The 24,210-nt window shown below is 29.2% G+C and overlaps 1 protein-coding gene across 3 annotated transcripts in view; it reads left to right on the plus strand.

The window, feature by feature from the left end:
* The window catches only part of LOC128391507 (ALK tyrosine kinase receptor-like), a 31,691-nt gene that overhangs the window by 5,217 nt on the left and 2,264 nt on the right, over positions 1 to 24,210 (plus strand). Inside the window, exons 1-9 of one of the 3 annotated variants that reach the window (XM_053351409.1) lie at positions 9,389 to 9,674; positions 18,800 to 18,942; positions 20,550 to 20,678; positions 21,831 to 22,063; positions 22,146 to 22,410; positions 22,922 to 23,020; positions 23,091 to 23,183; positions 23,263 to 23,500; positions 23,608 to 24,174. In XM_053351409.1, coding sequence (XP_053207384.1) covers positions 20,555 to 20,678; positions 21,831 to 22,063; positions 22,146 to 22,410; positions 22,922 to 23,020; positions 23,091 to 23,183; positions 23,263 to 23,500; positions 23,608 to 24,174 — 1,619 coding nt within the window. In that variant the 5' untranslated portion in view covers positions 9,389 to 9,674; positions 18,800 to 18,942; positions 20,550 to 20,554. Of the gene's footprint in view, positions 1 to 9,388; positions 9,675 to 18,799; positions 18,943 to 20,549; positions 20,679 to 21,830; positions 22,064 to 22,145; positions 22,411 to 22,921; positions 23,021 to 23,090; positions 23,184 to 23,262; positions 23,501 to 23,607; positions 24,175 to 24,210 lie in introns of those variants that run through there. The other 2 variants (XM_053351408.1, XM_053351407.1) reach the window with 2 other exon arrangements.

Below are 24,210 nucleotides of genomic sequence, written 5' to 3' on the forward strand. Positions count from 1 at the left end.
AATACAACCTACATGATAGATATTTTTTACATCATTATCATGGAGAAAGTAACAAAAAAAAAGTATAAGGTGAATTTCAGATAAAAAGATGAAGGAAAAAAAAAGAATGATGAAAAATGATGAAAGGCAATGACGATGGAAAAAGTTTCATGTAACTTATCAAATATCATCATGAAATGAATTATTTCCATTGATACCAGAACTTTGGGTGCAAAAAAAAAGCATTAAGAGTTGCTCTCTCTCTTCATCTCACTCAGCATCCTATTATTATCCCAGGCTACTGAATATTTTCAACAGATAATATTGCCTTTTATTACATCACTTTGCTTTTCAATTGTTACCTGATTATCAACTTTTTCATTGCAATAACAATTGCATGGTATTCAGTTGATTCAATATTCAGTAATGTATTCATGATGGTATCACCAAAGGTATTGATAAGTTGACTGAACAAAATTGAAACCTTTCATCATGTATTTTGTAACGTCCCTTTGCTTACTGATTTAATTAATCATGATCATGGCGAATCATGAAATTCAATTGGAATATCTTAATTATAATCTTATCGATTTTCAATTAACTTATCTCATCATTTGATTGTTATACTTTTAATTTATTTTTTTTCCTTCCATCTTATGAATTGTTCATTCAATTTGATTTAATTGGTTCATAGTGTTAATCACAATTAATTTGAATTTATTTCATGTGTCCCCTGATTATCAATAAAACTGTAGACCAATGTGATTACTTGAAATTAGTGTATCACCAATTTAATCAATTAATGGGCTAACTATAAGTTAATATCATGATGAACAAAAACCCAAAAACAATTTAACCTCAGTTCAATTAATCCAGGTAACAAGGTGAACGAAAAAGTTAATTGTCAGTGTTTACAATTAAAAAGGAAAGTTAATTACGAAGCAATCAAGCTACCTTTTCCATGACGATTAATAACAATTAACTTTACATTCAATGTACAAGTCAAAATAACTTTTGTTTTGTAAGATAATAATCAAGTCAAAGAGTTAATCCTAATCCATTGGATTAAATTTATCTTTTCTTTGTTAATATTAAAAAAATAGTTGTTTTCATCTAATAACTATTAGTGATACAGATTCATAGAGAATGGGAAGACTTTACTCAAAGAAGATGATGCAAGTGATTGTGATGAAGATGAAAAGGTTATCATCCTATTGTATTGAGATGAGGAAGATAAATGGAAGATAATGAGGATTTCTCTTCGCTTGTTTCTACTCGGTGTGTCTTCCAACATCCGCCTACCTAACTCCCGAAATTGATAAATTCCCCTGAAAACTGATAAAGATGCTGATCAAGCAAGAGAAATGATCTTAAATCTCCAGAGATTTACCAATGACCATTGGCCATTGATCAGGTTGATTGTTGATCTTTGTCTCCAAGTCTTTAACAATAACAAGTGAAGACTATTATTTGTTCAAGATTATAACCAAACTGAATTAGGAATCAGGATCAGTCAGGATAAAATAAATTAAAAACTCCAACAAAAACTCAATCAACTGAATTCACCATGAAAATAGTTCAACTGATTTAGTTTTTTTTCCTCATCAAATAATTACCATGATGTATTATATTAAACAAAGAGCTAAAAAGTCAATTATGTTAAATTGTTACACTTTTCTTGTCACCTCATCAACTAATCAATAGGAAAATAATATAATGTGATTACCACTTAATTCATTGAATTTAAAACTTGTGATAAAACACTAACATCCTATTAAGACAATTTTAAAGTAACTTTAAAGCGATTAAAAAAAAGTGATAAAAAGATGATGAAATTATCTTCATCATCTTCATCATCTTTTTTATCATCTCCCCTTTTCTTTTATCTTATTACTAAACTTGATCATCTTTTTGTTTTAATAATAAAGGGATAACAATCATCTGAATCACTTTTTTCATCCTCATCACAATTTTATTCAAACGGAAATGATAACATTGATCATGGAAAGTTTCAGATTATCATGTTAATCGAGGATGAAAAAGTATGATAAGTTTTTCGCGGAAATCGTAACTTCCCGCTGACCATCAAATTCTGATATTAAATTAATCATCATTATCTTATTATCCTTTCACGATAATGAACAGTTCGAAAAATAGTTTTTCTTCATCTTTATAATAGACAATAATTCGAAGTAAAAAAAAAAGAAACATCAAAATGAAGAAAATGTTTTATATACTGTGTTGAATTTTCTTTCTATTTTTTTTTCTTCCTTCGACTCCTCGAATTCCCTGAAAGTTTATCCAGAACTTTTATCAGAATACTTTTTCTATTGCTGAAATTTTCTTCTCCCTCTTAGCACTCGTTGCTTTTTCCATTGTTATTATTACTTCTGTTAACCAATAAGTCCAAGTAATAGTAAAAACTCCCATGAGCCTCATGATTTTTTCTCTCCTTTAATGTCAGAACTTTTCTTTTCAATTTCTACCTGAACTTATCATCAACACAATCAACATTTAATGTGTTATTAACTTTATTATATTACATGTTACTTGGATGTCTCACCGTTTCAACCAATTTCAACCAGTTAAACTTGCCCAATTACCAATCAATCAATCAAATGAAATAATATTAACCATGAAAGTTTATTGAGTCTTTTTTTGTTATATAAATCAAATGAATTGAACTTTATCTCAAGAATGCTGAGTATATAATTGATGAATGATAATAATAAATCAGATAATGATAATGATCAGACTTAATCTTCATCAATCATTGCCTCAGTCAAAGTATTGAATATTGGCATTATGATGATGGTGTGGATAGGAAAAAGTAAATGTAAACATTGGTGATAATGAAGATGATCAAGTTGATGATAAAAATAATCATCTCTATCATAATCTTTGTGATAACCTAATTCATTGAGCTTCTTTGGCTTCTAATTAGATGATGAGGTGAGCAAAAAATTCATTTACAATCAAATATTGATTCAATATTAGATTAACCAAAATTCACCATGTTGATAATCATCATTCACTTATGATCGATATAATTTTACCAATTGATGATTGAACATATTGATTAATTTTTTATTTTGACTTTCAAGTTAATCAATTGCCTAATTTTTCAATTGATTATTTCAATTACATCTTCAGCTTAATTGATTGTTTCCAACCAATCAGCTTAGTTGACAATTAATCATTCATTGATTAAAGGCAACTGTAATATATATTGTTTAGCTTATTTAATTGTCATGCAACTTCAACCTGACAATTAAGATTGTCAAGGCAATCAATTAAATCATTCAAATTGATACGATCTCAATTTCAATTGTTATTGGTTTTTTTTACTCAATAAGTTAATCACAGTTGAGTAATTACTAAAGTTTCATTGATTATTAGACCGATTGACTAGAAATTGTTGATGAAGTAATCAACTAATTCAATATTTGTTAGCAATTAAATCATTTTATTCAAAATTCAATATCAATTTAGTAAATATGATTGTTATAATATAACAATCAAGAGTAATTGTAGTGAAAATTGATTACAATATAAGAATTTCAATTGAAAGCTAAAAGCAAATGGATTCAAAATCATAATGGTGATCATTAAATTTTTCATGTTACATGAGAAAAATATTCAAGTGAATATGAAGATAATGATGAAGAAAAGTCTTTCTTTTCCTCTTTGTATGAATTTCTGCAAATCATCATTTGAATTTTTAGCAAAAAGCTTATGCTTCATATCCATTGCATTTGCAATTTAATTCAGGAGCGATTGTTATACAAGTTTAACACTGGAAAAAAATGATCTTCCTATTGAAAAAATTAGTTGGAAAAAAACTCACAATTCCTGAATTCTGAGTCTAGTATTATAATAATCGTACTATCATGGTGATGCTCATGAAACTCTGAAAATGTAAATGTGAATAATAAGCTTCACGTTGATTAATCAATGACAAAGAATAAGATTTTTACTGTATGTTCATCAGGGGAGAAACTGAATTATTGTGACAATCAAATTGAATCATTATTTTATCTCTGCTCGTTTATCCTTCTATTCACAATCTTCTCTGGTGGTAAAACAAATCTTATCATCTTTATCATCCTTATCTTCATCATCTCAAACTCTCAACATCCCACCTTCAACCTCTTTTCAAGTAACTTTATCAGTACCAAGGGAATCGTTAATGTTGTTGGTTTGAATGAGCAAAAAAGCACATTACATTTACCGTTATTTGAACATGAATTTTCACTCATCTATTTTCATGCACATTACATAAGTATTCAGTGTTTGAAATTATCATCATCATTATCATCCAAATGATGAATTATTATTTTTCAAATCAATACCATGATCCCATGGATGTAGGTGATATCAAACCTCAATTTCAATGTCCAATGTGATTGTAATCGAGTGACAATAACAATTGAATGGTTTTATTTTTTTCTCGAGATAATTTTTCCATTTCTCAATGAATTTCTTCATGATTCTTATTACTCCAATATTGATTCAATGAACTTCCACCAAAATTATGATTAGATTAGGATAATAATGAAGACTCTCAATTAGTGTTGTGAATTGATGACATTTGTTTAATTGTTGGTTAAAACTTTTCATTCATTTTTCATAATCTCTCCTCAATTATCAATTTACAAAATTCAATCTGATTAAGTTTCATCAATTTTTTCATTGTTATTCCCAATCAAGTTAATTACCATCAATCAATTGTGTCAAGATGATGGTTTCTCTTAAGTATTAATAGATTAGACTTAGTTAGACCTAAGTTTTATATGATTGATAATTAATCTGACAATGATTCAATCAATTAGACCAGTTTGGGCTGATTAGAATCAAGCTAATCAATCACAATTAACAAACCAATTGGCTTTCAAATGAAAGGGAAACCATAATGACCAATAGATTTACCAGAATGGTCAAGACTCGAACTTTTTGAACAAAAACTTTTTTTTAAACTCGAAACTAAATCAGAATCTTTTTTCCTCGCCATTCAAAGTGATCTTTACCCTTTCGTAACTTAATCATTTTCATACTCATTTAAATCATAACAATTAACATAAATCTGAATGATTCTCATTGTTTACATAATCATTAAAGTGCAACATCAATTTGTGATTAGTTTAACAGTTTATAAATCAAATGATCTCAATCAACAGACAATCATTTGATCATCTCAAGCAATTAACACCAATAAATTGGTTAATTACATAGATTTATGGTAACCAGAAAAGTATATGATTGAAATTATCTTACTGATTATCGTCAAACAATTAGTGTAATTTGAGTTGCTATTAATAGTCAAGGGAAACAGGATTAAACCTGCAAGGAAGAAAAAATTAATTGTAGAAAATAAATCATCGTTAAATTGCAATTTAATTGTTGTTTTCCTTTGAACACTTAAATTGCCATTTTCAATGCTTCCAAACTTTGGGAGAACAATTTAAATCCAATGAACTGAGTAATTAACTTTTCTATTTGACACTCTAAATCATCCCAACAGTTACTTTGTCTGTTAATTGTTCATTTTAAATGGTAATCAAATCAGTTGATTGTTTCCAGCACAAAAATACATCATCAGCTATTAAATTGAAACTTACGATCAGGAGTAACTAAGGTGTAATTCATTCAGATTCAAAGACAATTAATTTGATTGAATTCAGTTGATCATCTCACTGTTTCTTAAAGTCTTTTTAATTTTCATTAAAATCTCTTGATCATGTCATCAAATAATCTCGTTAATCTCAACCTTTTAATTCATTGACAACCTAAAGTTGAGCTTCCATGGGAACCAAATCAAAAAGGTCCATTTGAATTGGTGAAAAAAAAAAAACATTAGCTAACGATTTCAGAATTTCAAGAGCTTCATGAATTCCCATGAAAAAATTCATGGTAGTACTATCAAGGTAGAAATGTCCAACTAAAGTTATATTACCATGTTTACCATATGAATTATATAAATTTCTCGAGTTAAAGTCATTGTTATAACATGATAAACCGGAATACTATCAGGATTTTGAACCAGAATTTTTGTCCAGAAAAGTTTCAATATCGTTCTGAATAATGTTTTGTAGATGTTAATATAATGAGATAACCATGAATCTGAATCTTAATAACAATTCTGGTGTTAAGATTTTGCTCTTGTTATTCATTTGATTAGCTTAACTGTTGTCAGGATGATTAAGATTAAGATTTCCATCAATTTGACTATCAAGGTACAAATGATAATGTCTAATTCTGGTTATTAATATCTTCATTGGATCAATTTTTATATTAATTGTTTTATATTGATTATTATTTATTAAAATAAATGTTGATTCATTTGCTGATTTTGTTCAGTTGATTCAATACAATTTAGTTATCATTACCAATGCGATTGATATTAGTCGTTGTTTTTACCTTAAATAAGTTAATAAATTTTCAGTGGACTGATTAGTTTACTGATTAATATTGATCATGATATTTTATATGATTACAAGAGCAAATAAGTATATCATGTAAACCTACAAATCTCAATGATTGAAACTTGTTGATTTATTAATCATCTGACGATAATCTGAGTATAACTGCCAAGGTTCAAAGTGAACACTTTTGAATTTTTATTGTGAGCAAAGTATAAATGCTAAATGTATGAAATTTTCAGAGAATCATGTTTATAATATTAACAAGCTGTCCCCAAATTTTCAGGTCAAAATAATGAAACACTTAGGAGATATCAATATTTAAAAAAAGGATGAAAAAAAAAACTTTTTAAGCCCATGTTAAGTCTATGGGCGGTTTAACATTGAGAGTCCCATCTCCCTCAATTTTTCTCAATTTTCGATTTTTCGACTTCAGCAAATTTCATTTTTCTGAAGAACTGTAGTTCTCACTTCTCTGAAATTTTCACCATCGCTAGCGAATAATGTGAGCTATCAATGATATTTTTTTCGATAAAAAAAAATTCAAAATGTCCGAGTTATGAGGTCAAGAAAAAAAACGACCTTTAAAAAGTTTTTTTTCGAAGACTTTCGGAAAAGTGACCTCACTCAGATATGTCTTTTTTGATTATCCTGGAAAAATTATTTTATCTTCTCAATAGTCCAACTAATCATAAAAACTTCATTTGAACAATTCAACATCTCTGGTTATCTCAAAATAAAATTTCAAAAATGTTCACTTTGAACCTTGGCAGCCCTGTAATTATATCATTAAGTATTCAGTGAACGTTTAATCATGTTAACCATTAATTATTCAGTTCAGATGATGAAAATCAATTGATTGCTATAAAATTCAAAGTGGAAACATTGAAATTTTGATATTTTGTCCAAAGGTCCAGCAAAAAAAAAGTCAAGAGGCTCACCTTTCACTCCCATTGATTTAATCATACCCACCTACTCACCTCTAATTAACCTAAGTAAACAGAGGATCAGACATAGAGATTAACTTTGGATTAAGATTTTAATCCAATATCGAGTACGAAAAAAACCGTTTGACAGCTGATCAACCAATAATTTCTGCATCATTAGGTAGTTTAACTGATCACAAATCAAATTGTCAATTGGATTTGTGCTTATCATCATTTCCAGTAATTTCTCACCCAATCTAATAAGTGTACAATTAAACATCATTTGAGTTGATTGTTAAGGCAACGAATATAATAATAAATCATTGATGATAATGTTTTTTATTTACATTTAACTTTCGTAAGTGTTGTTCAGTCAATGGGCTCCATGAACTTTCATTGTGGTGCAATAAGTTCACCCAATTTTGCTTCAAATCTTTGTTTATACTTGATTTCATCTTAATGGTTCCTATTCTTGTTTTCATGATAACCTGGAATGTGAAAATGAAAGATAAGAGAGACTGAGCAATGAAATAGAAATGAACTTTTCATGAAACATTTTTTTTCTCCATCTTCAGGGAATTCGGGCTATTCATTCATCGCATTCATCCATTGGAATTAAAATTTTTCTCTTCCAACTCTATTCTTCTTATTCTTAATATTATCTGATATCTAAATAAATACTAATATTCATCACATCATCATGGAGATAAGGATTTAAATTGTTTTCTTAATTATCATGATTATCATGATGATCATGGTTATGTTTATCTATGGCAACCAAAGGCTCTCAACCAAATACAAAATAAGATAATGAAAATATTATTGTATGAGTTTCAATCTTGTAATTGCCATTTGATATGTTCACTTGTTCAGTTATATTATTTACAGACATTATCATGGTGATGAAGATGAAGATGGTGAAGTTTCAAGAATCTTTTATCATGATGATTCCATATCCTCATATTGTTCATCAACACTTTGCACCCTTGTTACTGATTACAAATCAAATTCACATTCAATATGATACAATCAATTCTTATTAATGTTTCCATTAATATCACATTAGATTTGTATTGTTATAAGAGATAATTTTGTTTGTGAATGTTAAATACAATCAACTGATACTATTATCCAATGTCCATTTGCATAATGGATTATTATCAATTCTCATCTTACATAATCAGAGGAATCATCATGATATATATACATGGTAACTAAATTAAGTCAACTTGATCATTTAATTCACCAATCAAACAGAAACCCAGTGTCTAACTTAATCATTGAAATGATTAACTGTCAAGTAAATCATAAGTTTTATCATTTAAGCCGTAAGGGTTTAATCATTGAAGCCTAAATATAACCTAATCTGTTTAATTGTTGCTAAGTTTATAACAATTTGAAACAATCAACCAAAGTATTACTTAAATGATTAATTATCATCTAATTGCCAAAGATAATTAGTGAGACAAATCATTGAACTTTTTTTTTCTGCAAAATTTTAGATTAACTTTGATGCTCAATTTTTATTGATCAAAAAGTTAGAGACAGTTGATTAAATATCTGATGACATTGTTAATTATTATGAAATCAGTGATTACAATTGTAAATCCTTTGCTAATCTCTTTATGATTATCATGTGATTAGTCAGTTGGTTTAAGGTTAAATCTTAAAGGTTATCAAGATTTACTTGATTTCTGCTTCTTGAACATTATCAGATTATGATGATTGAGTTAACATGTAATCATGTTATCAATTGATAAGCAAAAAATATCATTGACCATGGTCAGTAATGATAACTTTCATAACAATGACCTTATATCTATGATGATGAGTGGACAATTGACCTTCAATAGGTGATCTAAAGGTTATACAATCAATGAGAAATCATTTGAGAAAAGCATAAGTTAACAAAATGTTTACAGTTACAATTTAATCAACTATTCCGTTAATTGAGTCCCTGAATGAATCTTTCAGTTTTCTTATTCTCAATTGTTATTGATTTAATTTTTTATTATTGTTCAACAATCAATGGAACAATTAATCCTTAATCTGTTGTGTTTTTCTCAATCAATTGTGAGTTTGATGATTTCCATTGGAATTACTTGATTACAATCATTACTCAGTTTCGATTAAGTTTTTTTCCCCATTTACACTTGAGTTAATTCTGATTCATATTTTCACGTCTCAAGAAATTTTATCTTTACTTTATCATGATTATCTTCATGGTGATAATCATGATCATCATCGATTAATCTTCCTCTCATCATCTATCATTTATCGATACCAAGAATTGAGCTTTCATCCTGTTATTTTGAAACTTCATTTTCCCCCATCAATACAAAAGATTCAGGTAAGAAGTTTCAATTCCCATGAGATATTATTGAATTACTGATGACCAATGAAATTATCATGGATAATAAGGAATCAATTACACTTAGATAAATCCTGTTCTCACATTAGACTAATTAAACTCTATCCGATAAACTTAATGAAATTCAGAGACTCAACTTGAACTGAATACATGATCAGTACTAATAATAATATCTCGATAACAGATGAAAATATATTCAGAATTAGTTCTCAATTATTGATGATATTTTTAACTTGTAATTCTAATTCTCAGCTAAAGAATCAAGAAGAAGAAAAATGGTCTGAATCATCATGAAAATCTTCATGAGTCTGACATATACCACGAGAACATTGAATATTACATAAAATATAATTGAACGATACCCATTGAATTCATGAATTGATTAACATGATATATGAACTTTTATTCATTTTTTTTATCGACTTTACAATTCTCGTTACTTTGAAATTCATGATGATCATCACCATGAGTTAGAAAATGATAATATTATATAAGGAAAAAAATTAGAACTTTTTTCTCAACCGTAAACTCAATTATTCTCATTGTAACTTTTTGCTTCCTCGATTCTGAAACTCGATTTTTTTTCTTATCATGAACTTTTTTATTCCTTGTTTTCGTGTCAGATAAAAGTTCTGACATTTCAATATCCTTTGAGACAATGAGATGACTTTTTTTGCATCAATTTTTAAACTGTGTCAATTCTGATTTGATTAAGATTAACTTGATCACCTTTATTCACTTTCTAACTCAATTGTGTTCAATGTTCATGTAACAGTTTATTTGCAAACTGATTAACTGATTGTTGATTTACCTTTTACAGAAAATACTCTAAATCGTGTGTATAATTGACTATCTGAATTTAAGTAATTTTGTCATGATTTTGAAGAGATACAGTTGATTGGGAGAAAAAGAAAAAATTCTGATCATGTTCATGTTCATGTTCACCCTGAGTTCACCTCAACTATTTCAGTTGAATTGTTCACAGTCAAAGTCTATGTGATTAAGAAAAAGATGAAGATGTATAAGAAGGATAAATAAATCATCTTTTTAAATTTTGGAATTAAAATGATGAAGCAAAACCTGAATTACTCTTTTAATATCAACTCAACCTTTTCCATGAATATAATCATGTAATCAAATGGTTTCTCTTTTCATATTAATCTGACAAATCTGAGTAAGTGTTTCCATAATATGAGCATTTATCATGTTGTTTACCGTTTCTTATTACTTTTCATGAGGTAAACTTTTAGTCTTTGAGATGAAAATTTGACAAGTTGGTGAAAAAAGGTTCTTTCAATGTTCAGAGATAGTTGAGTTATCCATGGAACCCATGAGCTGGTTGAATAGGTCATAAGATATCAGGTTGACGATGATGATTGAAGTGAGTTTAATGGTGGAAGGTAAGAAGATGATGATGATTATGGAAACGGATGTAAGATGGTGATGTTGATTAAGAAGATGCTGAGACTTGAAGTCGAAATCGCAACAAGATGAAAATTGTACTTTCATGGTTTCTATTGATTTCGTATTGACTGTTATTCAGCTTACGAAAATGAGAAGGAGGAAGAGGAAGAAAGGGGAAAGAGTGGGAAGAGATGATAAAAAGATAGAAATAGAAACAAACCATTCCAAGAGCTTCTCATCTTTTTCTTCATCTTTCATGTTATTCTGATGGAATATTTTTTCTCTTCCCCCAATTCTTTGGAATATCTCAGATTTACTCTTTCTTTTTCTCTTAATCTCATATTCTGTCTCTTCAAAGAACTGATGACAATTGAATTAGATGATGATCTAATTCTGAGTATATGAGACTGATAGTGTTATCATGTTGAAGGAAAATACACAAAAAAAAACAAATCTCATGTTGGATGATTTTCAATTGTCTCTGATTACTCCTCGTTCATCATCAGATTTATATATCAGATAAACATGATATTCAGAAGTTCTGGTATTCAGGAAGGAAAAGCTTTTCATTCACTTTTTGATGAACATTCGGTTCACCAAATGAGCTCATGATCAATTTAGATATTAATTCTCATACAATATGAATCGAGGGAGAAAATACTTCATCATGAGATAAGTTCTGGTTCTGTGTATCTCTTTAGTTTTTAGAGAAACACTTCCGATCGATTTAATCCTATTTATCTACTTTCTTGATAATCTCTTCTCGAAAATTGTTCAGTTCCAAAGATAAATCGTTAATTTCAACCTTGAAATGATTTTTTATCAAATTTCGTTGATATCAATTACCAATTATCATTAATCCTAGAAAATCAGTTCCATTGTGATGATTAGTTTTACTCTAGAATTGTTAACGATAAAAATTTCATTTCCAATGGTTGTCATGGAAATTGGAATATAAATTTATATCAAGAATCAAGATTAACCAAAAACTTGCAGCTATTAATAAGAATTTGATTGAAATTGAGATTCTGCCGATAAAAATGATTAATGAAGTTGATTTTTACTGAATCGATGAACTGAATTTTAAATTTTCCTGTTGACAAAAATGTTGACAAATAGTCAAATATTTTTGATAGCAAAACAATTAGTGATTATTTGAGATTTAAATATCAATCATGTAAACTTGAAGTCTTTCCTGAGTGTATCATGAATACATGATGAAAATAATGAGCTTTTGTCATGATTATTATTATATTAATAATAATCTAACAACTATTTCTATGCGATAGTTTCGGTGAAATTGTTTGTTTGTTTTCATGATTATGAGTTTATCTTGATTGTCATCATCCTGAATGACGATAATCATCATCGCTTAACTCACTCGTTAAGTGAAAATAATAAGATGATTACAATGATAATTCAAAGATAATATTGAATTTTCACCATGGTTTTTCCTGAATACTTCTTGAGAATTCAGTTACGTTCCAACTGAAGGAGAACAGAAAAAAAAATAAATGTCACCAAGATACAAATAATATTAGAGAGGGGAAAAAGAAAGTGAGGAAAAAGATGACAATCCATTGTAACAACTATTACATTCTCTTGTTACTCATTTTGATGATAATCACCATGATTCAGAATTCAGTATTCATCTTCTTCCTTCCTTCCTTTTTGCTTCATCTCAATGAGATATTTTTGAGAAATAAAAAAAGAGAATAGAAAAAAAATCAAAGAAAATCAAGATAAATTATGGAATCTTAACTTTCCTCTTCCTCTTATTTTTCATCATCATTATCATCCTTCATCTCTGTACATTCGTGGCAAAAGATACACAAAGAGTGAGACTCTATCTTTCTAAGCTCTTCAAGCTTTAATCCTCAAAGAACTTGAAATCGAGACCGAATCTTTTTAATAGTTTTCTTCATTTTCTCCATCCTCATCATCTACTCCCTTCCCTCCCTTCAACTTTCACCACCATCACCATCTCTCTCTCTCTCTCTCTCTCTCTCTCTGCCTTGAAATTTCACTCCCAGCACTGAGCTATTTTCCCTCTCCTCCATTGAATCTCATCCTTCTGAATCTTTTTTCCCTATTAATTATCTTTCATAATTATTGTCCCATGTAATGACATTTTTTCACCATCACCATCATCATCCTCTCATCCTTATAATTATCAACCTTTTTCAATGTAAATACATGTTTACTGATTAAAGCTTATGTTTTAACCAACCATGAATGAAACATCATTTATCATGCAAATGATGAGATAAATCAAGATAAACAACAATCACGATTATCTCAGATTAAATCAGACAAAAATTCCAATATAATAATAATAACAGTAACGATACAATTGTAATAATATCTACAAAATGATCTTCGTTTCCTTAATCATAAGTGAGCCCATTCAAAGCTTCATCATTTCATTAAATTTATCTCTCATCTATTATTCTGATTTTCATGTTAATGATAAAACTCAAAATTTTGCTCAGTAATTTTCATAAAAATGATCAATATTTTCATGTTAAAATTCTGATCATGTGAAAAAAGCTCATAAATCTTTCATAATGTTTTGAATTTGAAACTTTTAGCTCATAATCATAACTAATTTGTTATGATTATGATTTTACTTGATAATTTATGAGTTTTAATCAGCATCTTAGCCATGTTTATTGTTTATCCCTTTTCCATGACATTCAAAATCTATCCTGAAGGAGTTCATGGTGATAATCTAATCTTATAATGAAAATGTAATCCTGATGTTGCTATGAAAATGATTTGAAATTGAGTCAATATTTAGCATTGAATTTGGTGGCTAAATATAAAGATATTAACTCGACATCATTATCAGATTCAGTGAGTGATGATGTCTCTTCATGATGATCATGAAGCTGAAAACTAGGATAATATTATTCAGTATGAAATTGAGGAATCAATTATTAATCATATCAATATTAACTCATCTTTTTTTTCAGCCAATAATCAGGATGATTATGTTCATAATGAATATCATGTGTTAATTTGAAATTAATTTGATCAAATGATTATTTTTAGTTCATCAAATTGTGTCAACAACAATTCACAACTTAATTGTCACTATACAACCTCATTCAATTAGTAAGTAGATTCAATTGGTCATCATAATTGTTTGTTCAATCATGATAAGTTAATGATGAGTCACGTTGAACTTTTCTTAAGAAACTCAGATTTCAATTGAACTTAAGACTAGTCTGATTACCTCATGGCTGATGAAGTTAATCATGATGGGTGCAATAGAACCAGAACTCATATGAACCATGAAAAATATCAAAACGTTTTCCTTGTTAACTTTTAATTGTTCATAAAATTGGAACAAAGTTTGATTGATTCTCAATAAAATATCACTTTTAAATGTGTCAACTATCAACCGATCATCAGAACTTCAGAGTTTCAGAGGAAATCATGTGATTTGGTGTAGAGATGCATCTTTATGATTTCAATTTCATTCTAACTTTTTAATCCACTAATTAATCAGGTGAGTTTGTGATTCTATCTATTTGAAAGGTTCGAATCATCTGATTAATCAGCTTATAAAAAAAGTTATTTTCAGAACTAACAAAACATCATCAAACTATCATTAGCCTTTTTTTCATGATCTTTCAATGTTTCATGAAAAAGCAACGTTTGGGTGATCTAACGAGTCAATTTGCCTTCAGGGTGATTTCATTATTGGATGTTACATGAAACTAAAGGTTAGTATTGAATTATAAAAGTAGGAGTAAAAAGTTCAAATCTCATGAAATATTAGAATCAGAATTATTAATAATATCAAACAAAGATCAATTTTTTTCTGTGAAATTTCAGTCGATTTTTTTTCTCTAAATTGTTTCATCCATGAAAATAGGTTTAAAGTAATATCATGAAATTTGATGAAACTCTGGAACTTATGTTTCAATGAAAATGATAATGAGCACATATCATGATAAATGTTTGAAATTCATGAATAATTTGAATAGAATTGAATTTTTATAATTGAAATCAACTTTTCTGTTTCACATTTCATCCATCGATCATCAAGATTGAATGATTTTCTCTCATTCAGAAGATTTAATTGATTCTTAAATGTCCAATCTAGACAGGAAGTGACAAACCACACCTCATGTACACCACGTAATAAATATCGACACCCACTTGGTGAATACAATCCGACAGGGAGGACGAAAAGTTTGAATTTGATAATTTTGATTGGGTGAAAGAAGCTGAAAAGATTGAAAGTCTATTGAGCTTTGGTGAAATAACATGAAAAGGAAAATTCTGTTTCCCTGAATTTTGAGATAAAACTTTGTGAATATCATATAAATATGTTTTCCTTGAGAGATTCAATTGAATCACTAGAAGAGTGTTTTATCAACACAAAAAAGCGTCTTTTTCATCAATATAATTCACAAATCTCGAGATCTAGAATTACGAAAGTTTATTATCATGAAAAATTGATAATTGATTGAGAGCTGAATGCAGATTGATTTACATCATCAAGATTCTGATAGAAACCTTTTCAAGTTTCATATTATTGTAAAGATATTAAGTAAAGAGGAAAATTCATTCTTGAAGATCCATTGGAACTCAAAACTCTCATGAGAATATTTTTTTATCGTTAAAATTTTCTTCTTTTTTTTGTCATTATCATTTTTTACTCATTCTTTTTCTTCCTATTATTTTCTTCCCTTCATGAGGAATTCAAATAAATTGTTTATCTTTTAATATTTTGTTTTATTGACCAATAATCTTATTCTTTTCTAGAATTTACAATAGAATTAGATAAGTAATAGAAAGAGATTATCGTAATTCTGAATGAATTTCCAAATGAAAATGTTTCCTTGCTCATCTTTTGTATCAGGACTTTTTCAATGGTTTGAGAGGGAAAAAACTTTCTATTGAAGGAAAAAAAAACTTCCATGTAAAGTTCATGGGTCAATATGATTACATAAAAAACATCTCAGAAACTCAATGAGCTTGAAATGAATAATAATTGTGAAGCTTATACATATTCAACATTTCTGATTAACCATGAAAAGAGCAAAGTTTATAATATTTAAATTGTTTACAAGTATTTCCACTTCTCTCTCCAGAGAAACAATTAATTCTCGAAAATAAATTCAGTTTCCTAATTTTCCATCTTCATTTTGAGAATTCTGAACAAATTGTTCATAAAATGGATTAACTCGAACAAGAGGGAAATGAGATTTTCCTGAGTTTTTTTTCAGATTATTCTGATTCTCTGATTGTTTTAAATTCTGTGATTTAAGGAAAAAAAAGCTGAGCCAACATGGACTTTGATTGTAATAGCTTTGCAACTGAACGACTAGAGACTGAATCAAGATGAAGTGTAATCATGGTTGAAAACTGAATGGATGGTCACGTACAATTCTGACCAGAGTATGAAAAAAGAAAAGGTCAAGCATAATGATGCAAGGCAACAGGGGCAGCATAAACTGTTATTGGTCAAGCCAAAAATGTAATAATAAAACAAATGATTTAATTCAGTTTTTACAAGATTGTAGATACGAGAGAGAGAGGCTTAGTTTAAGCACTAAGACAAACAGAAAGTCATATTATCATTATTTTTATTATCATCATCGATGGTGATGCTGATACTGATGCTGATGGTTGTGGACACAATTGAAGGATGAAAATGTTTCCATCAATTGTCATCTTTGCAAAATTGCATTTTGTTTGCACTCCTTTTTTTTGCCTCCCAGTAAATGCAAAGCAATGTAAGAAGCTGAGAGAGAGAGAGAGAGAGAGAAATTCAGACATTTAACTTCGTCTTCATTATCATCACCATTATCATCCTTATCATCATCTTGTCATCTTCTTCATGATTCCTTTTCACCCTCTGTTTACTCACTGATGAAGGATAAAAAAAACTTTCTTCTTCCTCATTCTCAAGCTTCGTTGACTCTTGATACCTTTATTGCTTGATTCACTTTCTTGTGGTCAATCAAAAGTAGAGTTTGTTATATATTATTTAATATTAATTTGACCGATGAAAAAAAAGGATGAGGACATTTGATATAAAAGGAAATTTTATTTTTAACAAGCAAATCAAACTTTCACTTGCATTCTCATCTATTCCTATCATCATCTTTTCAACATTAATCAGAAACTTGTAAACTCAATTCATTTTTCATCAGCGATTCTCATTTCTCCCCATGGTTATCCAAAAATTGACTCTAATGACATTCACCTTAAGAGAATTGATATTTGGAAAGTCATTTGTTCATTCTCAGCATTCAATTGAAATGAGAGTATTTGTATTTTCGGAATTGAGAATTTAACAAAATTTTCTATTCTTTCATTTTATCCTTCACTGGACATTTCAATTGTAACTGAATACATGATAATATTGAAATGTTGAGTCCAGAGAAACAAAAACAAGATTGATGTTGATTTGGAATTGATATTATATCAAATGAGAATCGAGATGAGGGAAAAAAGCTGAACACTTATCAATATAATCTATTTTTTTTACTCTTCTCATCTTCAGAACTTAAATCTCTTCCTCTTCATCTTTCATCATCATCTTGAAATCATCTCTTATCTTCTGTAAACGTATTTCTGTCACCATCATCATCATCATCATGTAAACTTATCTCTTCCCTTTTCGATATTTTGAAAAGTTCTTGGAAGAAAAAAAAAGAAAAGAGAAAATAATATTACAACTGGACATTCATCTTCCATGTACAGTGGTAAACTTATCTCCAAGACCTCTTCAGAATAAATTTCAGGATAAACTCTCATGGTGATAGTTTTTCTAAATCAGAAATTCAAGTTTAAAAATGAAAACAAATCTTGATTCGCCTTCTAAATGCAAGTCCCTTGTGACTATCATGAAAAAGTTATCTTAATTTATATACATAATGATAATGAGTTGATATCAGAATTGAAATGATTCACTTTGAATTCTGAACTTGAAGTTAATCATGCTCAGTTTAATGATAATATAACTTGGTGAATGTTAATGACTATTAATCAATTTTCATGGTGGAAAATTTTATCCATCATCTTGTCAGAATTGATTCACTTCTCTGATGTTGAATATTTTCCCTCATGATGAAAGGATTGATTAAATTTTGGGAATTAATAACAGTTTAATTACTCATCGTAAATGATTTTCTTGATAATTATATTCCTATGAAGGGAAAAAAGTTACTTCCGTTGGAATATGAGAAATTACTTTGAAAAAGTCTCATGAGTCTTCAGCATGATGATAATTGTGATTGCAAATTAATTACCTTTTGAAACAAATGAACCAAAGAATCAAGATGAAATTGATGAAGGATTTACAGGGAAACAAAATAATCAGAACTTTTTTTTCCTTCTCTTCTAAGATTCTCATTATTTTCATCCTTGTAAATGGTTCCAAATAAATTGAACAATTTCCGAGTAAGATTAACATTCCCCCTGAAAGAATCATCAGTTTCATTCAGATTCCAATTTGATGTTAACTTGAGATAAATTTTGTATTAAAGTTTCAACCCTGAGGAATAAACTTCATCCCCTGAAGCTGTTGATTTCCATTGAGTACTTTCAAGTTTTCAACAAGAATCAATTTACTTTAATAATGTTTAATGCTTTGGGTTAATTATCTATAATATTAATAAGTTTTTCTCTTTCCATAAGCGCAACAATCAACTAATTGTTTACTCTTTAACTTTCAGATGGACTGATGAACGATATCCAATCGGAACATCCAAACATGACTTCCAATTATTGGTCGAGTTCACAGAAAGTCCTAATTCCCGATTATCCTCAGAATCTTATGTTTCCATCAGAAAAATTTCGTTGGAAAATTGTTTCCAAAGTAAGTTAACCAATTAACTAATTACAATAAGAAAAATAAACTTAATTCACAAAGTAAATAATCAATAATTTAAAAAATGGTTTCAAGAAAAGTTTATCCACTCAGAGTAATCAAGTTACCATTTGATTAATGCTCCAAGGTAAATTGTTGTCGCACGATTTACTATGTAAACCTTAATGATATTCCGACTATTAAATTAGTCTAATTTGATTGTTACCTCCAAGGTAAATACAGGTAAACAATTAGACTAAATGATTACATTGTTTTGTTTCCATGATGAGAGTAATATTATCTTTGAGAATTGAGGTTGAATGTTGATCAAGTAATCAGTTGATTCTGTCATGAAATTTGATCACAATTTCGAGTGCAATTATTATTATCATCGACATGATTAACATAATTTAACTTACGACAGAATCAGATTGTAAATCATGAGTAGAGATTAAAAAAAATCCGATTCATTTATTATTGAGGATTCTACATGAAGATATTAAAATATTAATTATGGATCAAGAATTTGATGAAAAAACTTTTGAAATCATTTATTAAGATGGTATGACTTCACAGTTTTATCTAAATTAACTAATTGCTAGTAATTTATCATGACGTTACTCAGCTTTCTGTGTATACGTCGTTCATCATGAATCAGGATTTAATGATTAAGTCGATGAAGTGAAAAGATTGGATAAAAATGAGTTAGAAGCTGAAAAAATGTTCCAACATTGAGAATCTCTCCCAGAATTGTGATAATAATAGATCAGTCTGAAGATGTTAGCGAGTATTCAATGTTAATAATGATAAATATCATTTGGTATTCATTGAACTGAGAAATTTAGTTCGCCTCCTTCTCAACTCAGATTCCCATGCACAGGAATCAGGATGAGAAATGAAGATGAGCACATGAAAATGTTGATAAAGAAAAATAATATCCTCATCATTATCATCACAGCGAGATAAAGCTAAAAGAAAGGGAAACAAAGTTCTTACAGAAAAACGTGATATCTATTGGTGGAACTTTAGATTTATCATGATGAATCTGAATCTTTCTCATGAACATGATCTACAACATAAACTATTGAGTATTATTTCAATCATCAGATTATCATCAGAATCATAATCATTGTCATCTCTTATTGTGATAATGATAAACTTGATTCTGTTGGCGACACATTGAAATAACATTAGCCAACTAATCATTCAGCTTATTGTCAACCGCTAATTTGATTAAAAACTTATTTCTTATTCAATTGTAATCGGAACACAATTAACTTGCTCATTTAATTCACTCACTAGCTAATCATTAATCTAAATATGTGATCACAATACAAATCAGTTGAGAAACATTTTCCATAATCATTTCTGCTAATAACTTTTAAAGCTAATGATAATTACCTTTAATTTAGTTGCTTCATAAATTGTTAATTGTTAATTGAGAAAAGGAAAACAAAATTAACCATTATGATTAACAATTTATTTTGATCACTTAAAATGCTGTTAATATTTAAATGGTAAATCCTTTTAAAACTAATGGTCGTCTCTGAGAGCTGGTTAAACTTTCATGATTTACTAATTGTTAACTAAATTGTTTGAAAACTTTTTCCTTACAGAAAAAATGATCAGGGCTCATAACGATTGTGCCATCAAGTGTACAAATGATTTAAATTGTATAACATCAGATCAAATTTGTGATTTAAAACATGATTGTCCGGATGGAGAAGATGAAAATCAAGATTGTGGTAAGTTTTGAACAATTAACTTGATTGAAATTAAATGAAATTAAAAGAATCAGATTGATGATCAATACAAATGTTTCTTTCCTATTGATTGACCTTAATCTTTGAAATTGAATAGTGAAGGTTAATGATTATCATGATGAAATGAATTGAAAAGATGTTAAATGTTGAACAACAAAGTTGATTAACTGAAGAAAAATTCTGTTGATGAAACTCTCATGAAAACATGAGACTAATTTCAAGAATTGTATCAGAACTTTTTTCACCATAGTAATCAATCAAGAGGAAGGAAAAGATTTCAGTTGCCTGAGTTTCCATCATGTTAATCCTTTACGATAAAATGAAATTGAATAAGAGAAAAAGAGAAAAAAAAATAAGAAATAGAAAATAATCTTTTCGTTTCTCTCAATGATAAACAATTAACTCGATTCCAGGTTAATAGGATTCTTATTATTGTTATGATTAATTTCACTCAATATTTAAGGTGATTCCTGGAATTTTGTAAACTTTAATTGTACATGAAATTGATTAACTCATGGAAGTGAAAATATTTATCTTATTCAGAATTGTTCATAAGATATTTTCATGAATTTATCAACAATTCATCTTGAGGTTATTAATAAATTGTCTCATTTGAAAGGCAAATGAATTAACCTGATATCATGATTATCATGATTATTATTTGTATAATAATTTCACTGAATAAACAGTTTTCCCAGTTTTTGTTTAACATGTAAATTTTATCATCAAACACAATCAGTTAATTGTGAATATTGTAAATTGTTACCTCTTCAATTAAGTTGAACATAATATTTACATCTTGATTTACTTGAATTGACCAATTTTAATTTACCAAGTTAATTAAGTAAACCAGGTCACATAATCAAATAACATTGACAATCAACTCTATTTTCAGATTATATTAATTAATATGTTGAGACAAATCAATTAACGTTGAAATTTGATTACTATGATTAAGGAAAATATTTACTCATATTTCACTGTGAGTCTAATTGATGAATCATTTGTAACAATTAAGGTAAAAGCTTCGAATTGATTAGATTGTTAAGTTAATTGCTCTTTGGTCATGTTCAATGGTGGAAATTGAAAATTGACTCGCAATTCTGATTCTAATTGAGGTTCTTTTTCTTCCAGATAAATTACCTCGAGGAGCTTATTGTCCATTCGGCGAGGACACTTGCGAATGGTACATTGTAAACAAAACGCAACCAGCGAAGTACAAATTGACCCTTAAAAATGGTTCCCTTTTCACCTCGTTCAATTCTCGAAGCAAATTCGGTGAGGCTATTTTCATACGAAGTCCACAATTCCCGGTGATTCCTTATTATCATTCACTTGAAACATCACCTTATTATCAATCGTGTAAAGTAAGTGGCCTGAGTTTCTCTATCATTTGTTGGTCCGAATGATTTTATATTCAAATTTTCTTTCGACTGAATATCTTTTCAGATACGTTTTTGGTTCGCATTCAAGCCAAGTAGCGCTGAGTTTTCAATGCAAGTATTTGAGGACACAAAGAAGGTCAAAAACGGTACTTACACGATACCCGTTCGAGATTCTCGAGAGATCTGGAGAAAAGTTATCGTCCCTTTACCGTCCCACCACCGAACCTCATACAATATAACTTTCGAGTTTTTCAAACGTGACCTAACCAGTGCTTCGGTGCCCATTTACATAGACAATTTAACTCTATCCAAGGAATGCTTTGGAATCGGTAAGTGGTCCAACTTGACCTCAACTTCAAGTAACAATCTAATCCTTTGATTTTCTTAACAATCAATTGATTGTCCATCTTGATTTCTATTCATATGGTTAATCATAATGGTCATGATTGCCTTTCACTCTGATTATTTGCATTGATAATTTTGTTTCCATCTCATGTTAACCTAATGATCCTTGAATTATCCTACAAAGATCAGAATGATTAATTATTGACTGAATTTGTTGAACCTCTTGACCAATCAAAGTTGATTGAATCTATCAGATGAATTAAGGTCAATTCATCATGAAACATTGAGTTAACAGGGAAAAGAAAAGTTCTAATGAAGGTTAATCCCTTTTCCATTGACCTTTTCTTATTCTTTACTTTTAATTAATACACTTGAGTTTGATTCAGAAAGTGTAAATAATTAATTAACGTTCAGTCGATTGTCCGTATTGACTATTTTTTAATCTTCTAATTGTAATAAATGATTAATTGTTGATCAATTTCATCTCGATTCCAGGAGTTCCTTTAACTGAGATTCGTGAACCTCCTCCACTTGATTCAATTCAATCAGCTGATGATTCAAATGATTTTCGCGATGGTTACTTTAGACTTTCAGGTAATCGTATCAACTAATTGTCACTTTTAATTATTGACTGATTTTCTTTTATTTTTTGTTTGTTCCCTAGGAAGAACTGAATTATCCTTCACTGGAATTTTTATACTTTTTTTACTTTTTACTATCGCATTGGTTATTTTTACTGGTGTCTTCCTTTCATTCTGTAAGTTGATTAACTTTAGCATATTAATAATCAGCAATTGGGAATAATTATTAATATAATTATATGAATTTTGTTCTAGTTCATCGATTCAAATGGAAATTCTTAACCAGTGGACCAAATTCTCGATCTCGTTGTGGTGATCGTGATGTTTCATCGAGTCAATTGTTATCAAATAGTTCAACCGATGTACAATTAAGTCGACTTCGAAATGGACATAATATCGTAACTGAATTTAATCCCAATTATGAATTCGGTGGGTCAACTTGTACCTTATCTGACCTTCGTGAGATACCAAGGGATAAACTCTCATTGAGCAAGTTAGTATTTTGAGATGATTGGTCGTTTCTGCTTTTGATCTTTGTTATTACCAATTAAGAGTAATTATTAACTGAGACAATTTATCTTCCGTTTCCTGTTTCTCAAGCGCTAGGGCTCTTGGTCAGGGGGCTTTTGGTGAAGTCTATCAAGGTATTCTGATCAATATGACGGGTGAGGTTTTGGACGAGGTTCCAGTCGCCATAAAAACCTTACCCGAACAGGTAGCAAACAACCAGGCGGAAATGGACTTTCTCATGGAAGCGTTGATAATGTCCAAGTTTCGTCATCGAAATATCGTTCGATTCATTGGCGTTTGTTTCGAGAAAATGCCTCGATTCATTGTCCTGGAACTTTTGGCTGGAGGAGATTTGAAAACATTTCTTCGTGAGTCTCGAGCTTCCGTCAATAAACCATCGCCCATTTGCATGGGTGATCTTCTGGTTATCGCTCTGGATGTTGCTCGTGGTTGTCATTACCTGGAGGAGAATCACTTTATCCATCGTGACATTGCCGCTCGTAATTGTCTGTTAACTGCTAAATTTAAATCGCCTCAAGCATCAACTCTTTATTCAACTGATGGAACCTTCAAGATGGAAAATTACAATAATGGCTTCAATAATAGTGGACTAGTGGTCAAGATCGCCGATTTTGGAATGGCGAGAGACATTTACAGGTAAATTAACTGGCTCAAGATTGAATAATTAAATTT

Source organism: Panonychus citri, unplaced genomic scaffold (genome assembly GCF_014898815.1).
Source record: "Panonychus citri isolate SS breed McGregor unplaced genomic scaffold, ASM1489881v1 Contig00134, whole genome shotgun sequence".
Lineage (NCBI taxonomy): Eukaryota > Metazoa > Arthropoda > Arachnida > Trombidiformes > Tetranychidae > Panonychus > Panonychus citri.